General features: G+C 48.5%; 1 protein-coding gene across 3 annotated transcripts in view; it reads right to left on the minus strand.

Annotated features, from left to right (window-relative positions):
• Positions 1 to 2,447: 2,447 nt before the first annotated feature.
• ULK4 (unc-51 like kinase 4) overlaps positions 2,448 to 12,896 on the minus strand; it is a 582,128-nt gene continuing 571,679 nt past the window's right edge. For all 3 annotated transcript variants that reach the window (XM_047874598.1, XM_047874600.1, XM_047874597.1), the window contains 2 exons: positions 5,082 to 5,167; positions 2,448 to 2,658 (listed from right to left, as the gene is read on the minus strand). In XM_047874598.1, coding sequence (XP_047730554.1) covers positions 2,595 to 2,658; positions 5,082 to 5,167 — 150 coding nt within the window. In that variant the 3' untranslated portion in view covers positions 2,448 to 2,594. The remainder of the gene's footprint in view (positions 2,659 to 5,081; positions 5,168 to 12,896) is intronic.

Raw genomic sequence — 12,896 nt, forward strand, 5'->3', positions numbered from 1 at the left:
CTCTTCCCTGCCACTCCTTCCTGAAGCTCCTGCCTCAGCCCCTGCACACACATATACACACCTATACACACACACACATATATACGTACATACACGTACGTACATGGATCTTGCCACTGTACTTTGCTGTCGGCAAGGGAGGGAGAAGAGGAATCCTGCTTCGTGCTGAGACCGGAGAGGCCCGGTTCCTCTCTCACCCCAGAGCCCCTGGTTTCTGAGCGGCGTCACAGGGACGGAGCCTGCCTGCAGTCACAGAATTGACCCGAGAACCTCATGAGGCGGCCCGAAAAGCCTCACGGTAACGTGGGAAACACGAGCTAGGAGATGAGGCGAGTGTGCAGAACGGAGCGAGGAGATTCTGTTGCTGCGTCCTCGAGACCCCCAAGGACTGCTCCTCTCCTCTCCGGACCCCTGTGGCCAGAGCGCGCCCTTCGCAGAGGGACGGCCCCCGGCACCTAGGCACCTACTCTAAGGCCGTAAGTTAAGGCAGGGTCTCGAAGCCCCGGGCCTGCCGGTAACGGAGGGAAAGTCAGCCCCTTGCGCGTGCAGCCTGGTCCCTCCTCCCCTCCCTAATTTGTTGCTCTCCAGCCGGCCGTTCACCTCTGCAACTGCAGTGATACCACCTGCCCCTGACGGGGCTCAAGTGGCGGTCGTAGCCACTTCGAAAGCAAACAGAAGCACCAAGGCAGCGCGAAGGAGGACCAGTAGGTGCCCGCGTCCGGGCCCCTTGCCGTTGCCGGAACCCCGAGAGCTCTGATGGGCCCGCAGCCAGGGGCCTTCTCTTCCCTTAGAACTGGAGCCAGCCTGCAGAGCCGAACGTGAGCGTGGGGGCCTCACACGGGGAGGGCAGGGAGGGGCGAGGCCTCCTGCCCGCCCAGCCGAGCCTGTTCGCGTCCCCTGCGCCCGAGCTCGGTGGGACCAGGGCCGCTGCTTTCCAGTTGGCACCTTGATGAGGATGATAGGATCCCCCCGATTCCAGGGTGGCGGCCTCCCATCGGTGTGAAGCCCGGCGTGGGCTCGCTCTAGTGCCCCGGCACCCCGGGCCGAGTGCCCTCGGCAGAGTGGGAGCCCCGCTCTCCTGAAAAAGGCAATGCCGAGAGGCTCCGGGCCAACGACGCTCCACAAACCATTCTGGAACGTTACAACTTTGTTTTACCTTAAACAGCAAAGACTCCTCCCTGCTCAACTAGAAAGGGTAAAGAAGAATCTTCCTGTGCCCCGAATTAACCTTCTGGGAAGACTCCAGGCACGCAACTCCAGGGCCATTCCCCTGAGAACCGAACCAAGGGACAGAACAGATTTATTTCCTGGCAAAACAGGGAGACCTGTGCCTGTTCCCTGGACCCGGCAGGCAAGGCCGCTGGAGCCGAGGCCGGGCCTCTGGCTGCACCATGGGCTGCTCCCCCCCCCCCCAGGAGCACAGGCAAAACGGGCGGGGCCAGGGCCACGAGGGCACACAGCCTGAAGTTGGGCACGTCGCCTGGGGCCGCCTCCCCACGGGCAGTAAGATGGAGGGCGACCGCCTGCTCCTGGGGTGCTCCTGCACCCCAAGTACTCACAGCTCTAGCTCTGGGTTACCCCCCCGTGGGGGGCACGGAGGCTGTGCAGTCAGGGTCCTGAGTTAAACCAGACCCTGGGGCCTCGGACAAGTGGACCGGCTCCTCCGAGCCCGTTTTCTCTCAGTTACGAGATGAAGCCAAGGCGGCCAGCTTTGTAGGTGGTGGTGGCGATTAAACAAGGTAACAGACATATACTTTTGATAGAGTTTGGCCGAATGGAATGGGCCAAGTGGAAGCTTGGCCAACCACCCAGATCACTGTGGCAAAGCGCGGCCGTTGGTGACCGCGTGGCCAGCTTCCCGTGATGCCGTAGATGGGGCCGCCTGTGTGCCCACGTGGCTACCATTTGTGCTTGTCCCGCCCATTCGGCCTGCGTGCTGATTGCCGTCTGGGACAGACTCCCTCCCATCTGGGCTCGGGGGGGGGGGGTAATAAGTAGGAGTTGGAATCAAAATAGAATCATTCCCCACCCCCCCACCCTGTCATGACATCCAGACAGGCAGACCTTCAAAGAGGCCAGGGTTCCTCGAGTTTTTTGCATCCTTTACGTAAACACTCACTGCCTGCCCGTTGGCGGAGCCTTGCCCGGCCCTCCCCAGGATTCTGTAAAAGCGGGAGGATGACAAGGGGCTAAAACTAAGCTTCCAAAAAGGCCTGCTCTGGAGCTGTGGCTGGGAGAACCTTCATGCCTAGTCCTGTCTTTTAAATCTTCTCTGGAAGAGAGATGCTCACAGATGCCGGAGGCTGAGGACCATGGCTTCTCATCTACTTGAGCGTGGGCTGTAGAGGAGGCCTGTCCAGGCCACACAGAGGGGAAAGAACAATCTCGAATAGCTAGCAAACCCGGGGTTCCCAGACGCATCCCACAAGAATGGAGGAACCGCTCCGTTCTGAGAGGGTGTCCGAGGGCCCAGAGTCCATGAGAACACCTCGGCCTCAAGGGTCTGGGTTCGGCTGACTTTATTAGGTCCAAAGAGAGCCACGGGTGGCGGTGTGGCCAGCGTGTGTAGCCGAGGGCTGGTGCTAAGTGCCTTCTCACCTGGTGTCCAACAGCTGGAGGATTTCCAGGGCCAACGAAGCCACCACACTGTCAGACGAACTGTGGGAAAAACCAAGGTAGAAACACTTAGCCGTCTCCGGGGGAAAACAGCCCCTCTTCCAAAGGGGCTGGCCTCTCTCGTACCTGAGTATCTGCTGGTTCGTAAAACTGCCCTCGTGCATCATTTTGAGCGGAAACAGGATACTCCGCCTCTGGGGCCTCAGCCCACGGTCCCAGAGGGGCTCGGAACTGGCCGCGCCGGCACCCCTAAGCCAGGCCTGAGCGCCCGGCCCCGCCATCCAAACCACTTAGGCCGCGTGCACGGACACGGAGCCGTGGGGGCGAGTCAGACGGCAGCCCGACCCTGCCTAGCTCGGATCCTGCAACGGGCCTGCCCACGGCCGGCCTGCAGCTGACTCGTGCGCCCGGGCCCAGATCCCAGACCCGCTCCAGACGCTGGTTCTCCCCGCTCCTTTTTGCCACTTCCTGGCCCATCAGCCGGGAGGCTTTGGGTTTCTTACCCTCATCCGTGTGGATGTGCCGTTCAGAGCTTAAAATGGCAAGTCTGTTGAATGAGACACATTTAAACCCGCGCCTTAACAACGGTTAGCGAGGAAAAGAATGACCTGTAGCACTGCCCTGAAGGATAAAACTAGTTCGTGGCAGACCCTCGCCTACACAGAAATAGGGCTGTTGCCAAATAACCGGGGGCGGGCGTGCTGCATGAGCGGTGGGTCGCCGTGGCCGAGGGCTGTGGTCAGGGGACGGTGCCACGCGTTCCTGCTCCGCGCATCAAACGTCCCAAGGGACGGCAAGAATGCGTTTGAACTCAGCCTGATCCCGGCCGAGTCAAGGCCAGTCTGGCAGAGTCCTGCCGTCCACCCTGCCCACCAGAGCAGCCCAGGGGGGGACCCGGGGACTGGCAAGGAGGGGACACCGACCTCTGACAGAGCCACGTCAGGACCGGGAACACGGCCATCCACTTGTTCTTGGTCAACATGAGAAGGCCTTTTCTGGTTGGCCATCTGGACGAAGCCCAAATAAAACACCTTCGTGGCAGCAACCTCCCTAACCCAAGATGGAGGTCTGCCTGGTGTAGACATTTCAGTTGCCGGAGTGCCGGGCGGGTGGGGGTGGGGAACGGGACACAAGAGGCGACTCGCTTCGTGGTGCACTGAGCCGTGTTTTGGCACATTTGGTCCAAATTTGGGTCCAGCTCTGAGGCTGTGCTGGCCTTGGCCTAAAGGCGCGGAGTCCCCTGCTGGATGAGGAGTCCCGCAGAGGCAGGCACTGGAGAGGACAGGCTCTCGGGGCTCTCCGCTCAACTCCTGTCCACCCGGTGGCTCTCCCGGGCCCTCTGTGGCACACGTCTGTTCGGAGTGGCTTCCTGACACACGAGGCCAGGTCCCTGGGGACAGATGCCACGTGCTCCTCACAGCAGTCTTGCAGGAGGCCTGCGGCCCAGCCCGGGGAGTCACTGTCCACGTCTCACGCCACAGGGTCCCAGCAGGGCAAGGAGGCTCCCCACCCCCGGCCGAGCTAGCCGGTCCTTCCCCCTCACCCTACAGAAACCACGCACAGCTTCCCTCTTTGGCTTAAACCTGAGAGCAGGACCCGGGTAGTCTAGGAGACGGCGTCCCTTGTCCACAGACCGCCTCTCGGCAACACCCCAGCTGTGCATTTTTCTTCAAATTAACACCGAACCCGGAACACCAGGAAGCAGAATTCAGAGAACCCTGTGGTTGTGAAAACCAACCACCGGGGGACGCCAGCACCCGTTCCCCGTCTCGCGTGCCTAGTGAAGGCCGGGTGCCCCCTAGGAGGTGGATCCCTCTCCCCAGGCCCGGGAGAGTGGCTGAAGCTCAGGGGACTGTGGCCCCCGCAACCTCAGGCCACCTCCCTCAGCTCTGGGGACGAGGGCCGGACCCCACGCCAGGCTCTGGCACAGTCACGCGCAGTGAGCGGGTAACACAGGCCCGATGAAGGATGGATGCCTGGGGGCAGCTTTCCTCTTATTCCCATGTCGTTCTTCTTTGGTCAGTTGGCATCAACAGCTCAGATCAGAGGAACAACTCGTAAGCACGCCCCCCCCCCCTCCCAAGTTCAGGGTGTGTGTGTGTGTGTGTGTGGTGTCATTGTGGGATGAACCCTCCCTGTGGCCCTTACTCCACCACTCTTACAGGTGGAGGAGGCCACCTGTGCACAAGGGGTGACTGCCTTCCTCGCGAGGTTCATCCCATCCCCCCGGGCGTCCCTTCCCAGCTCTCTTCCCTATAGATGGGAATATTCCCTCCCCCCCCCCCCCCCCCCCCCGGCAGGGCTAAGACATTCTCCTTTCCTCCCTCCCCCTGCTGATTTCCCCACCCCCACCCCCCACCTGCCAGTGGGGGATACCCAGGGCGGAGGTGCAATGGCACGGCGGCCCCTCCCACACCGGCAATGACAGGCTGGAAGGTATGGGTCCTGGTCCTCGGTCTACTTACCCGCCAGCGGCGGCCAGCCCCTCCAGAGCCCGCAGGAGGCTGCCTGCATCCTTGAGATTCTCCAGATGCTTCTCATTGGATGTGACCTTCGAGGGAGGGAGAAGAAAGTGGTTGGCCGGCCCATCCCTGACTCAGGCCCCACTGGATAGGCACCCTGAGTCTCAGGCTACTGGTGGCATTAGGGAGCAGGCCCTGAGTCCCCACCCCCCAGGGCACTGCTGAGCGGGGCATTAGAGGCAGACAGTGGTGGCACCTGGGGGTGAGCATGACAGAGTCTGTCGGGGCTGGAGACATGCCGGGTCGGGGTAGGGTGCCTTCCATTGGGTCCCTCAGGAGTGTTTGTGTTCTGGAAGCCTGAACTTCCGACTTAGAGTAAGTGATGACGAAGGAACTCTTCCAGTTGTTAGAGCCAGGACTCCTTGGGACCTTGAGTCCAACACGACCTTGTTCATATGGACAGAAGAATCACAATTCTGGTTGCCTGGAGATCTGGGGGGCCTGCAGGGGGAAGTACTAATAACCAAACCTGGGCACACACCCCTTCCCAAGTACCCTAAGGAATGGGCCCTTGTTCATTGCCATGGTCCTGGGAAGAACAGGAAAAACATGTGGGGATCTCTGACTCTCTGGTGCCTATGAGCCGAATCACACACAACCTAGGCTTCCAGAGACCTCCTCTGAAAGCCCTCCAGAAGAGTGCAACACAAGAAGAGGCTTCAGGAATGAACCTCGATCCTAGTATTAGACTGGCTCCTCTTAATTCAACGTTTGTGTCCTATTGTTATTTAAAAATATTTTATAAACACTTGCATGGTGCTTTACCTTTCAGAAGGCCCTGCCGTCTCCCGTCCACTCTCTCATCTATTCTTTTTATTTATTCACCTTGCAATGCAAGCACATGGCATGCTTTACAGACGAGGTAATGGAGGCTGGGCGAGATTAAGGGGCCACAACAGAGGTGAGGTACACCTGGAGCCTGATCCTAATCCCACCATGAAGCTGGAACCAGGCTGGCCTCCGCTGCCCCCCACTGCTCAAGTGCTCCTGGTCTTTCCACTTGATCACAGTGACCAGCGCTGGATGATCCTCTCCCCAGTTCTCAAGAAGAGGTCAAACATTTCTTAATCACTCATGGTGACAGGAAGGTCGCGGGGGTAATTAGACCTTAACACGGACTCCAAATTACGTGTGAATGAATTTGCACCTCCAAGGAGATCCGTTCCCACCCGCTGGGTATGCCAGCTACCAGCAGCCAGCTCAGTTGCATCAGGTGTGGTTTCTGCAGAGGTTTGCATCTTAAAAGAGCCGCATGTAAATCTGTTCTGAAATTACACCCACCTTGATGCGTTCAAAGGCTGCTATTTGAAAACGTCAGCTGTAGTTCAATTCTGTCTGAAGTAAGCATAAACTTGTACTAAAGGGGTCTTCAGTGAGGCTTCCCACCTGGTTTTTCTCAAAGTTGCCACATACAGCTCAGTTGAACTATATCCAGAATCGCTGCCTTATCTGTACTGTGGGCCCGTGTGCAGAGGCCCCACAAGTTGCAAAGAAATTACAAGACTACCTCTGCCCACGAGGCTCACGAGGTGAGTTAGAAGGTGCAAATAGAAAACTACAGTGAGAATTAGGTGATCAAAGGCAAAGATCAAAATGGCATCATGTGCAGCCGACATAAATGCAGCCATAAACAAATCCAAAAGAATTAACTGAAAACTATGTGATTGGGCCACTTCATTGAACTCTCTCTTACTAACAACATCAGTTGTCCTGTATATAAAGCTGAGTTAATTAGAAAATAAGGGTTTTCAATAATATCAATCGGAGGTTCTAGTTCTGGCTGGGTAAGACGGGAAAAACACATGCCACCCTTTCTCTCCCTCTACATGTAATTATAAAACCCAAACTATAAAACGCACAGCACAGTGATTTGGGACACTGAAAAGTAAATAGCAGCAGGCAGACTGGGGAAAGACACTGGACTCAAAACACCACTAAGCTGGTGGTGAGTTTACCACTTCTTTCCCTCCAGGACAGCCTGGATTGAAGTCAGCAAACCCAAACCATGGAAGTGAGCACTGTGGGGCAGAAGAGAGAGCTCTGGGGCAAGCCAGGCTTGAGAAGTGGGAAAGGAAACTCCCAGACGCTCACAGAGAGCAGATGAAACCTTCCAGGTTCTTTTCCTTTCCTTTCCCTCAGTTCTCTTGTCCCAGGTCCCAGGAAACTCTGCAGTGGCAGTGGCAGCAACAACAACGGCCAGAGACAGGAGCCCCAGGCGGCCCCTCTCCCCCTAAACGTGACAGTTGTGGAAGTGAGCAGTTTATGGCCAGAGAATGGGAGATGCAAGGAACCAGAAAAGTACTGGGGAAATAATGAATCAGGAAGACCTCAAGAAACAAATCCCATAAAATTGTCTATAAACTCCTAGGCTCACCCTCAACCTGTGCATGCATGGAACTGATCCAAATGGCATACCAAAAACTTAAGGAACTGAGCTAATAAACCGCTGTCCAGATCCCAGACGGACTCCTAAAGGACAGACACATAAGATGGGTCCAAAGAGCATTGCAAATGCTTTGAAACTAACCTGGCATTGAAATTACTACCCCAGCCTTCAACCTGATCATAATCACCATTCTGTATAGAGTTCCAACTAGACACAGTGTCTCATAATATTTAAAATAGCCAAGATAAAATCCAAAATTGTTCAGCATACAAATAACCATGAAAATCTCAACTCACATGAGAAAAGACAACAAAAGACAATAAGTAACAAGATGACACCGATATTGGAATTATCTGACAAAGACTTAAACGTGTTATAAAAATGCTAAAACAAGTAATCACTAATGCTCTTGAAACAAATATTAAAGCAGAATGTAACACTCTTAAAACAAGTATTAAAGTAAAGCAGTATTGGAATAGAATGTAAAAAAATTAGAAGATATAAAAAATAAGCAAATGAAAATCTAGAAAAATAGAACCCAAAATTTTTAAAAGCCATGCCAAATGGATTCATTAGCATAACGGAAAGAGGCAGTGAATTTGAAGACAGATCAATAGAAATGGTCCAATCTGAGCAACGAGACAGAAAAACATTTGAAAACACAAATGGACAGAGTCTCAGGAATCTGTGGGATAATAACGAAAGGTGTGTACCACTGGAGTTCTGGAATAAGAGGGCAGAGCATGAATGGATGAAAATTATTTGAAGAAATTGTAGCTAAAACTGTTCCAAGTGTGATGAAACATCTAAATCTACAGATTCAAAAAAGTGAGAGACTCTCAAACAAGATAACCCCAAAGAATCCCCATCCAAAAACATCCACGGTCAAATTGGTTGAGGACAAAGAACTGTGAACTCAGGCAGAAAATAATACATTACTTATAGGAGAACACGGATTTGAATTATGGTGGACTTCTCATCACACTGAGATCAGAAGAGAGTGACACAACATTTTTAAAGTGCTCAAAAAGAAAAGAAGTATCAAACTAGAATTCTGCATCTAGCAAAAATATCATTCAGGAATTAAGGTGAAATAAAGATATTCTCCAATGAAGGAAAACTAATAGAAGCAGAATTTCTTTAAAAGAATCACTAAAGGAAACTCTTCAGGGGTGCATGGCTGGCTCATTAGGAAGAGCATGTGACTCTTGATCTCAGAGTCATGAGTTTGAGCCCCACATGGGAGGTAGAGATTACTTAAAAACAAATAAATAAATAAATTTAAAAAAAAGGGTGGGTGGGGGGAACTCTTCAGAGAGAAAGGAAATAACACCAGAAGGAAACTTGGAACCTTAGGAAAAAAAGGAAGAGCAACAGAAATGGTAAATATCTGAGAAAAGTAAAACACACTATTCCCTTTATTTAAAATACACTTGGTTGGGGCGCCTGGGTGGCGCAGTCGGTTAAGCGTCCGACTTCAGCCAGGTCACGATCTCGCGGTCCGTGAGTTCGAGCCCCGCGTCAGGCTCTGGGCTGATGGCTCAGAGCCTGGAGCCTGTTTCCGATTCTGTGTCTCCCTCTCTCTCTGCCCCTCCCCCGTTCATGCTCTGTCTCTCTCTGTCCCAAAAATAAACGTTGAAAAAAAAATAAAAAAAAAATAAATAAATAAAATAAAATACACTTGGTGGCAGAAAAGCAAAACATACAATATTATCTGATAGGGTTTTCAACATATGTAGATATAAGAAAATTGGAACATAAAGGGGGAAGGGTAGAGGAATCTATAACGTGGTAATGTTTCTATATTATAATTGAAGTGGTAAAATACTGATTATAAATAGATTATGAAAAGTAAAGTCTTTCATAGTCCCAAAAGCAACAACTAAAAAAACTTAGTAAAAAATACAGCAGACAAACTGTACTACTAAAAAATGTTCAATAACTTAAAAGAAGTTAGGAAGAAAAAAAAAACAAGAAAATGAAAACAGAAGGGATAAGTATAAATCAAGTAAAAAGGTAGACTGTATCCTATCATATCAAGAATTACATTAAATGTAAATGATCCAAATGCAGCAAATAAGAATTTTTGTACAATGACCAAAAAAAAAAAAAAAAAAAAAAAAAAAGACCCAACACAATACTATTTACAAGAATCTTAACTCAAATAGAGAGAGATAGGTTGGTTAAAAGTAAAAGGATGAAAATCATGCAAATATGAATCAAAACAAAGCTAGAGTAGCTATATTAATATCAGACAAAGAAGACTTCAGAATGAAAAAAAAATTACCAAAGATAAAAAGGTTTTGTCATCAAAAAGATAGAATAACAAGTGTGTACTCATTTAGCAATAGAAATTAAACATACACAAAGCAGGGGTACTGAGGTGGCTCATTCAGTTAAGCATCTGACTCTTAATTTCGGCTCAGAGCATGAGCTCATGGTTCATGAGTTTGAGCCCCACATTGAGCTTTGTGATGACAGCATGCAGAGCCTGCTTGGCATTCTCTCTCTGCTCTCTCTCTGCCCTTCCCCCAACTCACACTTGCACATGTGCTTTCTTCCTCACTCAAAATAAATTAAAAAATTCACAAAGCAAAAACTGATACAACTGAAAGGAAAAACAAACAAATGTGCAACTGTAGTTGGAGGTTTCAAAACTACTCTCATAGTAATAGATAGAATGAGTAGGTAAAAATCAGCAAGGACATAAAAGAGTTGAACCACATCATCAACTAACTGGATCTCATTGGCATTTGTGGAGCACTAAACCCATCAATAACAGAATATATACATTTTCCCCAAGAAATCAGGAACATTTGCTAATGTATATAATATTCTGGACCATAAAACAAATCTTAACTAATATAAAAGAACTGAAACCATATATATTATATTTGTAATCATAAACTATAAGTCAATAAAGGTAACAGGGATATCTCACATCCCTTGGAAATTAAACAACTTACTCCTAAATCATCCAAAGATCAAAGAGGACACCCCAGGGAAAATCAGAAAATATTTTAACTTAAAAATTGACTATACAATATTTCAAAATCTGTGGCATTCTGCTAGAGCAGTGCTTGAAGATAAATTTACAGTACTAAATACATTAAAAAAGAAGAAAAGTTTAAGTTAATAATCCAAGCTTTCATGTTAAGAAACCAGAAGAAGAGTAAGACAAACCAAAACTCAAAAGAGGGAAGACAAAAAGGAGGAGAAACCAAAGGTAATGTGGTAGATGTAAATCCAAATGTTACCAATACCTACCTTAAGTGTGCATTTAATAAATGTACTACAAGTAAAAGACTAAAATTTTGAGACTAGATATAAACAAAGTAAAATACAACACAACTACATGCTGCTTACAAGAAACATATCTTTTCTTTTTTCCCCCTTTTAAATGTTTACTTATTTACTTTGAGAGAGAGTGTGTGTGCACAAGCAGGGGAGGGGCACAGAGAGAGGGAGAGAGAGAATCCCAAGCAGACTCTGCACTGTCAGTGCAGAGCCTGACACAGGCCTTGATCCCATGATCTCTGGGATCATAATCTGAGCTGAAATCAGGAGCCAGACGTTTAACTGACTGAGCTACCCAGGTGCCCCCAAACATACCTTTTTAAATATAAGGGCACAGACCAAATGAAGGTTAAAGAATGAAAACAGATGCCACATAAACAGTAACCAGACAAAGCTGGGGTAGCTACTATCAGACAAGGTACATTGGAAGCCAATAATTGTAACTAAAGATAAAGAGAGACATTTTGTATTTATAGAAGATCAATTGACCAGTAATATATACCAAGACTAAATTTTTTTTTAATTTTTTAATGTTATTTTTGAGGCAGATAGGGACAGAGGTAAGCGGAAGAGGGGCTGAGAGAGAGGGAGACCAGAATCTGAAGCAGGCTCCAGGCTCTGAGCTGTTAGCACAGAGCCCAACACTGGGCTTGAACTCATAAATCATAAGATCATAACCTGAGCTGAAGTCGGAAGCCCAACTGACTGAGCCACCCAAGTGCCCCTACCAAGTCTAAATTCTAAACGTACTTAATAACAGTCTAAAAATAAATTTTAAAAAAATGATGAAACCAAAGGGAGAATTAGACACCAAAATTATGGTGGGATTACTTTTCAATCTCTCTCAGTAACATGCATACAAACATCAGAAGGACACAGAAGTTTTACACAAGATTAGCAAACCTGACCTAATTGACATATGTAGAAAATTCATCTAACAACTTCAGAATATATATTCTTTTCAAGGGTACATGGGAAGTTTTCAAGATATGTCATATGTTGAGTTACAAAACAAGTTCTGACAAATTCCAAAGGTATTAATCCAACAAAATATATCAGGATCTGTATGCTAAAAACTACAAAATGCTGATGAAAGAAAAAACACCTAAACAAATGGATATACTATGTTCATGAATTGGAAGACTCAATAAAGATATTAATTCTCCCCAAATTTAGGTCTAATGCATTTCCTATCAAAATCCCAGAAGCATTTTACGTAGATACAAGAACAGCGGATCCTAATTTGTATGGAAGGGCAAAGGAACTAGAATAGCTAAAACAATTTTGAAAAAAGGAGAATAAAGTTGGAGGAACCACACTATACAGTTTTAAGATTTACTATATAGCTACGGTAACCATGACGGTATGGTATTGGCAGATATACAGATCAATCAAATAGAATTGTTAGCCCAAACACAGTCACACACAAATACTATCAACATTTTGACAAATGTGACAAGGTAACTGAATGGGGGGAAGACAGCCTTTTGAACAAACAGTGCTACAACAAAGGATGCCCATATGCAAAAAAACACAAAAAACAAAAAAAACCAAACATGAACCTAGACACGTATCTTACACCTTAAATAAAACATAACTCGGGGCGCCTGGGTGGCTCAGTCGGTTAAGCGACCGACTTCGGCTCAGGTCACGATCTCACAGTTCGTGAGTTCGAGCCCCGCGTCGGGCTCTGTGCTGACAGCTCAGAGCCTGGAGCCTGCTTCACATTCTGTGTCTCCCTCTCTCTCTGCCCATTCCCTGCTCATGCTGTGTCTCTCTCTGTCTCAAAAATACATAAACATTAAAAAAAAAAATTAAAAAAAAACATAACTCAAAGTGAATCGTGGATCTGAATGTGTAAAATCTAAAACTATAAAACTTCTAGGAGACAATGTAAGAATCTATGTGACCTTAGCTTTGTTGATGAATTTTTAGATACAATACAAAAGCACAACCCCTGAAAGAAAAAAACCGACAAATTGGATTTTACCAATATTAAAAACTTGGCTCTTGGTAAAACATCGATAAGGGAGTAAGATCGGCACAGACTGGGAGAAACAAATGCAAATCACATA

This window comes from Prionailurus viverrinus, chromosome C2, assembly GCF_022837055.1.
Source record: "Prionailurus viverrinus isolate Anna chromosome C2, UM_Priviv_1.0, whole genome shotgun sequence".
Lineage (NCBI taxonomy): Eukaryota > Metazoa > Chordata > Mammalia > Carnivora > Felidae > Prionailurus > Prionailurus viverrinus.